We start from the raw sequence: 10,803 nt of genomic DNA, 5'->3' as shown, positions 1-10,803 counted from the left end.
CCACTATAGAGCTTAACAGGTATACCGAATAGGGATTCATTCCATTTGGATCTCCCAAATCTATTAGAAGGATTAGGTCAAGATATGATTGGCATAAGGATCACACAGTAAACTTTATGGCACAGTACAGTTTAGGTCTGGTATAACTGCATCACTCCTACTGCCAATACTAAAGGGATGAGTAACCTAAAGTCCCTAGCTTCTTGCACAGCCCACACACCCTCTCTTGGTAAAAATGAAGGGCAGGATTTTCCGCCATTTTGAAGCAGGAAACACACTTCAGAAACAGGAAGAAAAAGATCCATTGAAAATACCCCCCACCAAGAAAGATCCCATCCCTGCCCAAGAGCGCGCTAAATCCCACGAACTTCGCATCACTTCCTTGTTGCAAGCAGTGCCAATACAAAAGGACTGCTCACTCCTGCACCAGCCGACTTTCACAAACATTGTGTAATGTTAATCAGATTAAGGAATCGAGCGAGACAAGAATGGCTATTAACGCCCAAATGCAATTTTTGAAAAGTTAAACCGCCGTTTCACAAAACGACAAAGGGCTGCGCAGATAAAAGTTCTAAGTAAGAATTTCCTTATCATCGTCCTCTAAAATTCCCACGAATTGTTCAAAGAAAATTTTCTAAATCAGAAACTCCCTCTCTCGAAGAAAAAAGCTTAGGTCAGAGAATGGCAGAACTTCATAAAACAGCACATTCCTCACCGGAAGTAAATCGCTTTCACTTTTTCGGTCACAGATTTAAAACGAAAAACCAGTGTTCCTCAACCTTGGAAAAGTCAAGATAGGTGGACTTCAACTCCCAGAATGCCTCAAGACAGTTTGCTGCCTGGGGAATTCTGGGAGTTGAAGTCTTTCTGTCTATCTTTAAACCACCAAAGTTGAGAAACACTGCAGTAAATTAACCATTTCGCCCACCCTGCTTCGGTCTTCTGACACGCTTTTCTGTTTATTTTAAGCCCTCGGTTTGTTCTACGGCTAAGGAAATGACACGTGCCACGAACACGTGGACAAACACACCTTTGTTTAAAGGTTTGCAACTACAGTTTGCAACTACGCCGAAAGCATAAAGTAAAAGCAAACCGCGTAGCGCGCGTTTCTTCAGCCTCCAGGTTCAGACGTGGGAGCATCTGACCAGCAGAAAGGTAGCTACGGTGAGGAGGAGGGTGTGTGTGTGTGTGTGCTTCTGGCCGCTTTGAAAAAAAGGGCCGAGGCCCACCTAACCCTCCTCTCCACTTTCCGGGGTGCCTTTACGGCCAGGAAGACCTTCCGACGCCGCGGAGCCTGCCCTTCCCGAGCGCTGCGAGGGCGCGCGTCGTTTTCCCGGCTTTCCGGACTCTTCGGAGGCAAGATGGCGTCGAGCAGCGGGGTAGGTGATAGATTTGTGTTTTGTTCCCACGACGAAGGAGAAACACGGTTTCTGTTCTAGCTCATATGCTGAGTGAGAATCGTAATGGAGAGTCGGTAAGGACCTCCGCATAATTTCATCGGCGGAGATCTGGAGCGCCTCCTGTTTTTCAGGGCCGTAAGAAAAGGTCCGACTTCAACTCTTGATAGGTTCGGCTGTGTTCTCTCTGACATGCGTGTCTGTAGCTGGGACCCCCGAGGAGCCTCTGTGGGCTTGACCATAGTCACACCAGCATTTTGGGTGACACGGTGGCCTCACGAACGGAAATCGGGAAGCTCCCAGGATAAAACGATAAGGCGATAGGTGCCCTCGTTGAAGAAGGAGGCTATAAAAGGTTTGCTCCTCTGGTATGCAGACTTCATGGTTGCATACTACCTCTTGGATCCTAACTCCCATCTTCCACAGAATCTAAAGGTGGTGAATTCTTTAATTTTAAGTGATTTGCGCAAATAACTTAATTTCATTGGTTATGAATCTCATGGGATATCACTTTTAACTATGTGAGTGGGAGAAAAGTAGGGTCCACAGGTTTATGTAAGATCATTGGCGATTTTATTTTCAGCTACTTTCCTGTTGATTTCAAGTATGACATTAGCCACATAGTGGGTTCACTTTAGGACTGTTTTTCACACAACCGTTGCAGCACCCCCAGGGTCACATGATCAAAATTTGGAGGCTTGGAAACTGACTCTTATTTATCATGGTTGCCATGTCTTTGGGTCATGTGATCACCTTTTGCAACCTTCTGACAAGCAAAGTCAATGGGGAAATCACATTCACTTAACAACCATGTTATTAACTTAAGTGCAGTGGTTCACTTAGCAACTGTGGCAATAAAGGTTGTAAACTGGGGCAAAACTCAACAAGTGTTTCACTTAGCAGCACAATTGTGGTTGTAAATCGAGGACTACTTTTAAAGTTGTATAGGTAAAGGTAAAGGTTCCCCCGCACATGCATGCTAGTCGTTTCCGACTCTAGGGGCCGGTGCTCATCTCCGTTTCAAAGCTGAAGAGCCAGCATTTGTCCGAAGACGTCTCCATGGTCATGTGGCCGGCATGACTAGACACCAAAGGCACACAGAACGCTGTTACCTTCCCACCGTAGTGGTCCCTATTTTTCTACTTACATTTTTACATGCTTTCGAACTGCTAGGTTGGCAGAAGCTGGGACGAGTAACAGGCGCTCACTCTGTTACGCAGCACTCGGGATTCAACCTGCTAAACTGCCCGACCATCTGGTCGACAAGCTCAGCATCCTAACCCACTGAGCCACCACGTCCCTTGTTTAAAGTTGTATAGAGTTGGCATATTGTATTAAATAAGAAACGATGGTTTACAGATCACAGGAGCTGGATTTATATAGTATGAAGCCACAGAAATACAGAACAGAATAGAATAATCTCTTCTTAAAAATTTCCAGTGTTGGAGCATTCACAATTTCTGGAGGCCAGTTGTTCTACTGGTTAATTGTTCTAACTGTCAGGAAATTTCTTTTTAGTTCTAGGTTGCTTCTCTCTTTGATTAGTTTCCATCCATTGCTTCTTGTCCTGCCTTCAGGCGCTTTGGAGAATAACTTGACTCCCTCTTCTTTGTGGCAATCCCTGAGATACTGGAACACTGCTATCATGTCACCCGTAGTCCTTTTCATTAAACTACACATATCCAATTCCAGCAATTGTTCTTATATCTTTTAGCCTCTCCCTGATCATCTTTGTTACTCTTCTCTGCACTCTTTCTAGAGTCTCAACACTTTTATATCATGGTGACCAAAACTGGATGCAGTATTCCAAATGTGGCCTTACCAAGGCATTATAAAGTGGTATTAACACTTCACGTGATCTTGATTCTATTCCTCTGTTAATGCAGTCTAATGCATTTTTTGGCAGCTGCAGCTCACTGCTGGCTCATATTTAAGCAATTGTCCGCTAGGACTCCAAGATCCCTCTCACAGTTCCTACTATTGAGCGAAGGTACCATCTATACTGTACTGGTGTATTTGTTTTTTCTTGCCTAAATATAGAACCTTTTTCACCATTGAATTTCACTTTGATACATAGTGCCCAATGTTCAACTCTGTCAAGATCCTTCTGTATCTTAAGCCTATCTTCTGGAGTGTTGGCTATTCCTGCCAGCTTGGTGTTGTCCGCAAATTTGATGAGTTCCCCATCTATCCCCTCATCCAAATCATTGATGAAGATGTTGAAGAGCACTGGGCCAAAAACAGAGCCCTGTGCTGGCTCAGGAATTCTGGGAGTTGAAGTCCACGAGTCATAAAAGAACCAAGGTTGCCTACCCCTGGTCTAGCACAACCCCTTGCACAACCCCTCCCTCTGTGCTATGGGGCAGCTAAGAATGAGAAGGAAAAGATGGCTGCAACCATGGTCATTTTAAAGTTCACAACTTCATCTTTGCAGGTTCGGGCTATTTGCTGATATTCTGCCTTAAGCTATGTGCCCCTCTTTCCACTTTTTATACTTGTCCTTTTTGTCTTTCAATTTATCATAGAGTTCTTTATGCAGCCATGTTGGTTTCTTTTGAGAGCTGTTATTTTTTTTTCTTCATTATTATTGTCCTAGACTGGCTTTTTTATAATCTCACTTTTCAAAATTTCCCAACCTGTTGTTTTCCCCTTGAGGATTCTCATCCATAGAATCCTTCCAAGTTCTCTCTAGGTTTATTGAAATTAGCTCTCTTAAGTCCAAGACTCTAGCTTAACTATGTTTTGCTTGTGCTTTCCTGATGTTGAATTCCAATACTGCATGATCACTCCTCCCCAAGGTTCCTGTTAGTTCAACACCTTCTATTATTTTATCTCTGTTAGTGAGAATTAAGTCCAATATTGCTGATCCCCTAGTTCCTTTTTCTACTTTTTGGGAGACAAAGTTGTCTGCCATGTTGGTCAGGAACCTATCTGATCTTGCACTTGATGCAGAGTTTGTCTCCCAATTGATGTCAGGGTAGTTAAAGTCCCCATTGGTACTATGGTGATGTGCTTCCTACATACCTTACTTAACTGATTAGCGAAAAGTTCATCTATTTCCTCTTGTTGAGTGCTTATAGTATACGCCTATGACAATGTCATTCCCCCCCTCCCTTTTATATTGAGCCAAATGCATTTTCATCATTGTGGTGCTCTATTTCTGTAGAGATGTAGTTATTCCTTTTATATAATGCAACTCCACCTCTAGGTTTATGTTCCATTTGTGGGTTTCATCCCACCAAGTTCCGTAATGGCAACAATATCATATCTGCCCTCATTTACTTGAATTTCTAATTCACCCTGTTTATTGCTCGTACTCTGTGTGTTAGTGTATAGACACGAGTCCTTTTTGACTGACCCTGTGTTTACTTTCTACATAACCTGTGTGGTGCCTGAGTTCCCTATTAGCTTACCAGCTGTTTGATTAGTGCACTTGGTGTGGCATTCATTATTAAAAGCTTGATTTTTCTTGACAGCAAGGTTGATATTAACAACAACAACTTTATTGTCACTTTGAATGTACATCAATCGGCATACATCAAAATGAAATTTTGTTTCATACAGCTCTCAAAGGGTCACCACCTATGATGTACACTCTTTGTTTGTGGTCAGCTCAAGTTTCAGATCCATTTTAGTCTCTAGGGAGCGAACGATGGCAAACAGGACAGATGGAAAGAGAGCTCCATGTGGATTAGCCCTCAAATTAGCTTGTATTCCTGCATGACAATCTTACCTTTCCTTTTTCTGATCCTGTCTCTTCCACCTTTTCCTTAAAGAGGCCTTGCTTCTTTCACCCTGGAGCATGCTGCTGCCACCACCAACTGTTCCAAAAGCCTCTCTCTTCCTCTGGGCCTACCGACAGCCTCATCCAGTTCCTTTGCTCCAGAAGCCCCAGGACCTCTCCTTCTCTGGAAACAGCCCTGATTAGCAGTTGAATCCGTCACTGGGCCAGCAGTCAGATCTTGCTGCCAGCAGAACAATTTCAAACAGCGCCAATGACTTCTAACGGTCTCACCAACAGTTCCGAAACAGCTAGAAATTTGCCATGCCAGCAAAGATTGTCGGTCGTATGTTACCTTGGTTCCACCACGTTGTTCAAACACATTAGAACCTTCCTGATCATGTGGCCTATATTCCTTATATCCCTCCCAAAACGTTTCACCTTTGAGAGCCAATGCAGCCACAGCCGATCCAGGCGCTGCCATCTTAGAACTACATTATCATCAATCTATGTGCAGTAGCAAAAAGAGTGGAAAATAACATGAATAGGACCATTGTGTGCTGCTCTGCTCATTTTATCTCAAAAAGGATATTGTAGAATGAGAAGACAAAAAAATGCTAAGAAATTTGGAAACCTGTTTTTAGTTAAACAAAACCATAACTTACCTGTTGAGAAAGTACTCAATTTCTAGAGGCAGATGTGTCTTTCTTACGCATTGGTAAGCCTAATGGCCCTGCATGTACATGCATATGTGGACAGCCAAGAGCTATTTATGAAGTAGCCGCATGATCCTAGAACAACTACTACCTGCTCCATTGATGAAAAAAAATTGCTGTGTGCATGCTTCTACACTTTGGGAAGCAATTCTTTCAAGGATTTGAGCCACCCTAGTATAGTACTCTAGGGACGTGGTGGCTCAGTGGGTTAGGACGCTGAGCTTGTTGATCAGAAGGTTGACAGTTTGGCATGTCAAATCCCGAGTGCCGCGTAACAGAGTGAGCGCCTGTTACTCATCCCAGCTTCTGCCAACCTAGCAGTTCGAAAGCATGTAAAAATGCAAGTAGAAAAATAGGGACCACTCCGGTGGGAAGGTAACAGCGTTGCGTGCCCCTTTGGCATCCAGTCATGCCGGCCCCATGACCACGGAGACGTCCTCGGACAAGCGCTGGCTCTTCGGCTTTGAAACGGAGATGAGCACCGGCCCCTAGAGTCAGAAACAACTAGCACGCATGTGTGGGGGAACCTTTACCTTTACCTTAGTATAGTACTCTAAGGCAGTGTTTTTCAACCTTCTTTGGGCAAAGGCACACTTGTTTCATGAAAAAAATCACGAGGCACTCCACCGTTTTCCACAACGTTGGACCTCCCCACGGTCGCTACACGAACGGTCGTAAGTCGAGGATGGCCTGTGTTCTCAAGGGGTTGGACTAGATGACCTCCAAGGTCCCTTCCAACTTCTTCTTCTTCTTCTTCTACTTCTTCTTCTTGTTCTTCTTCTTCTTCTTCTTCTTCTTCTTCTTCTTATTATTATTATTATTATTATTATTATTAGCCTATTTATTTTATTTTATTTTATTTTGGGGCTTTTGTTTGTTTGTTTTTGCTGTGAAGGAAAAGGAAAGCTTGCATTTCTTTTTAATTTATCTTTCTGTATTTTCTTTTTTCTCTTCTTTTCTTTCTTCCTTCCTTCCCTCTCTTCCCTCCCTCTCTTTTCTTTCTTTATCTTCCTTCCTTCCTTTCTCTCTCTCACTTTCTTTCCCTTCCTCTCTCAATTTCTTGCTTTCTACTTGTTGTGGAAATTGGAAGCTACTTGCATTTCTTTTTAATTTTTCTTTCTGCATTTTTCTCCTTCATTTATTTATTTTTCTTTCTTTCTTTCTTTCTTTCTTTCTTTCTTTCTTTCTTTTCTCTTTCTTTTTTTCTCTCTTTCTTTTCTCTTTCTTTCTTTCTATCTTCCTTCCTTTCTTTCTTGCCTTTCTCTCTCCCACTTTCTTTCCCTCCCTCTCTCAATTTCTTGCTTTCTACTTGTTGTGGAAACTGGAAGCTACTTGCATTTCTTTTTAATTTTTCTTCCTGCTTTTTTTCCTTCCTTCCTTCCTCCCTCCCTCTCTCTCTTTCTTTTCTATTCTCCTTTTTTTCTTTCTCCCTCCCTTTTCCCCTTCCCCCTTTCTCCTTTTTTCCCTTCCTTTTTCTTTCTTTCTCACCTTTACCATCAAAAGCACTTCACTACAGAGGGGGGGAACCCCAAAGGTTTTTAATTGCTTTGGTCCAAAGGACATTTTTTTATGCAACGTATCAAAAGGACAGGTTAAAAAAAAATCAGCCATGTAATTTTTCAGACGCAAGCGAAGCCTCCAAGAGCGAAGTGGTCAGATCCCTCTATTTCGGGCTGGGGCGAGGGGTCGCGGCGAGCAAAGAAAGCGGAGCCAGGCAGCCGACCAGGCGAGAGTCTCGCATCCTCAGCCGCGCGGGGAGTAAGGAGTAAGCGGCGCGTGCTGGGGAAGAAGAGCTTTTTCGAACGTTGCAGGCAACCAACCACGCGACAGCTCAGGCAAGCCGGGCTGGCCGCCCGTCCGTCCTCTTCCAATAAGCGAGCTGGTCGCCTCTCCCCAGCTTCTCTCTCTTCAGCAAGAGACCCTCCGAAGCCAGAGAAGGGGGCGGAGCTACGCTGCCGTGGAGCCCTGGTGCCTAGAGAGGTCGAGCCCACTTCTTTTCCCGGGCTTTTGCTTCCAGCGAAGTAGGGCCGTCAGTTTAGCCAAGGCTCCGGTGCCCAGCGCTCCCCGCCAGAGAGTCTTGCAGTGCCGCTCCGCCCGCGGCTGTTCCTCCTCCTCCTCCTCCTCCTCCTCCCACCGCTGTCTCCTAGGTCAGTGTTTTTTCAATTTTTCCCACGGCACACCAGGCAACATCTCGCGGCACACTAGTGTGCCGCGGAACAGTGGTTGAAAAACACTGCTCTAAGGGGATATGATGGCTCAGTGGTTAAAGACACTGAGCTTGTCAGCTGGAAAACTGGCAGTCCAGCTTCCAGACCTGAGTGCTGCATGATAGGGTGAGCTTCCATTCCTGCCCTAGCTCCTGCCCACCTAGCAGTTCAAAACCATTGCAAATGCGAGTATATTAATCGGTAGTACTTCAGTGGGAAAGTAGCAGCATTCCCATCGCCTTTGGCATATACACATGCTGGCCATATGACCGTGGAAAATGTCTTCAGAGGATGCTGGCTGCCTTGGCCAAGAAATGGAGATGAGCACCTCACCTTAGATTTGGATGCGACTGGGAACCTTTCAGTATGGTACTGTATATGTACCCACTTAAATCAGAACATATTACATCACTCCTCCATGAGCTGCATTGATTACCAGTTTGCTACTGGGTTCAATTGAACGTACTGATAATGTGACCGATAAAGTTCTACATAGCATGGGACTGGATTATTTGAGGGATTGCCTCTTCCCAAACAGATAACACCCATCCCAACAGATCTTGCAGGAAGGGCATATTGCAACTCCTATCCACAGGGGAATGGCATCTGATGAGATCCCAGGAGAGCCTTTTCTGATGCAATGCCCATCTTTTGGAGCATCATTCCCTCTGAGGTTAGATTGGCCTCAACTTTGCTGGTTTTCTGGAAGAGCCTGAAAACCTGGCTTTGTTATTTTTGTTATCTGACCTGGGGATAATGTAACTTTGGATAGTGAAATGGATGGCATATAAATTTAATAAATAAATTAAAAACATGCATATGAAGCCTGAAAAGTGGCTGTTGTTGTTAGCTGCGAAGTCGTGTCCGACCCATTGCGACCCTATGGACAACGTTCCTCCAGGCCTTCCTGTCCTCTACCATCTTCTGGAGTCCATTTAAGCTCACGCCTACTGCTTCAGTGACTCCATCCAGCCACCTCATTCTCTGTCGTCCCCTTCTTCTATTGCCCTCGATCTTTCCCAGCATTAGGCTCTTCTCCAGTGAGTCCTTCCTTCTCATTAGGTAGCCAAAGTATTTGAGTTTTAGCTTCAGGATCTGGCCTTCTAAAGAGCAGTCGGGATTGATCTCCTCTAGGACTGACCTGTTTGATCGCCTTGCAGTCCGAGGGACTCGCAGGAGTCTTCTCCAGCACCATAGTTCAAAGGCCTCAATTGTTTGGTGCTTAGCCTTTCTTATGGTCCAACTTTCACTGCCATACATTGCAACTGGGAAGACCATAGCCTTGACTATACGCACTTTTGTTGGCAGGGTGATGTCTCTGCTTTTTAGTGTGCTGTCTAGATTTGCCATGGCTTTCCTCCCGAGGAGCAAGCATCTTTTAATTTCTTGGCTACAGTCCCCATCTGCAGTGATCTTGGAGCCCGGGAAAATAAAATCTGTCACTACCTCCATTTCTTCCCCATCTATTTGCCAGGAATTGAGAGGGCCGGATGCCATGATCTTGGTTTTCTTAATGTTAAGTTTCAACCCAACTTTTGCACTCTCCTTCTTCACCCGCCACAAGAGGCTCTTAAGTTCTTCTTCACTTTCTGCCATTAGAGTGGTATCATCATCAAAGTGGCTGTATTGCTAAGGAAATAAAGAGTGTGTTAGCCCACAGATTATTTGTAATGATTTTTAATTATTTTTGTTATTTGGTTTTATAATTTCCTGTTTTTAACTATGTATGCTGCTCAGAGTCCTGTATGTGAGATTGGCAGCTACATACATTCATCAAATAAATATATATCATAGTTCCTCTTATCTCTTGTGGTTAATAGGCATGATGATGGAGTATGACTAAAGTAATAATTTATGTGTTCAACCATAACTGGATAACTATCACTTGAGATCCTTTATAAAAGTAATATAAAATATGTTTATTTGTCAAATGTATATGCTGCTTATTTTGCTAAATAATAATAAAATGTTAAAATTCATTTAATTTTTTAAAAAATAATTTAAAGCAAACTTTAATTTAAAAGATCTTCCATTTTTATCTGATTTCGTAATTCACTGATACAAAATAATTAATACTCTTAAAGCCTTCACTTATTTGGAGTGACAAAATTCTTGAAAAGACCAAAGTAAAGCTGCCACTAATCAGTCCAGCAAGATTTCAGTGTCTTGTGATCAACAGATGGCAAGTGATATATTCCATAATAAATTTTATCTGTTGCCTGTGTTTCTACTCTGGAGCTAGAAAGGTATGTGATTTCAGCAGAGCTGAAAATCATAACTTTTGACCACACTAGTGATGAAAACTTTGAAAGCAGGCTGATTGATCATACTGATCATGGATTTATTTTTCCTCCTGGCCAATACAGAGAATTGGGATAAGATGCAAGTTATATAGTACCTGAGTTCCTGGGTGCACAATAGATGTTAATGTAGAAGTGAGATGGAAGAGTGAACGTGCTGCTTGAGTGCTTGGTGAAAGGGAAGTAGTGAATACAAAAAATGTCCTCTGGCTAAGTACAGTTCATAGGGCTTCAAATTAAAATTATTACAGTTCATAGGGCTTCAAATTAAAAAAATTCTAAGACAGGGCTTTTCAATCTTTTCACCTATTGTACCACTTTTAGCATATGGCAACATCCGTGTACCACCAGTTGCCTAGCGAGGTGTCAAAAACTTGAACAAAAAAAGGGAAAAAGTGATGAAGTACAGGTAGTCCTCGATTTACAACAGTTCGCTTAGTGACTATTCGAAGTTACAGTGGC

At 43.3% G+C, this 10,803-nt stretch overlaps 1 protein-coding gene across 1 annotated transcript in view; it reads left to right on the top strand.

Moving 5' to 3' along the window:
- The first annotated feature begins 1,026 nt into the window (after window positions 1–1,026).
- Window positions 1,027–10,803, top strand: part of ZMAT2 (zinc finger matrin-type 2) — a 64,766-nt gene continuing 54,989 nt past the window's right edge. Inside the window, exons 1-2 of the mRNA XM_083358536.1 lie at window positions 1,027–1,155; window positions 1,271–1,379. Of these exons, the coding sequence (XP_083214662.1) occupies window positions 1,362–1,379 (18 nt within the window). The 5' untranslated portion in view covers window positions 1,027–1,155; window positions 1,271–1,361. The remainder of the gene's footprint in view (window positions 1,156–1,270; window positions 1,380–10,803) is intronic.

This window comes from Vipera ursinii (assembly GCF_947247035.1).
Source record: "Vipera ursinii genome assembly, chromosome: 3".
Taxonomy (NCBI): Eukaryota; Metazoa; Chordata; class Lepidosauria; order Squamata; family Viperidae; genus Vipera; species Vipera ursinii.
The sequence above is the reverse complement of the archived record's forward strand: the minus strand, read 5'-3'. Positions and strand labels throughout refer to the sequence as shown.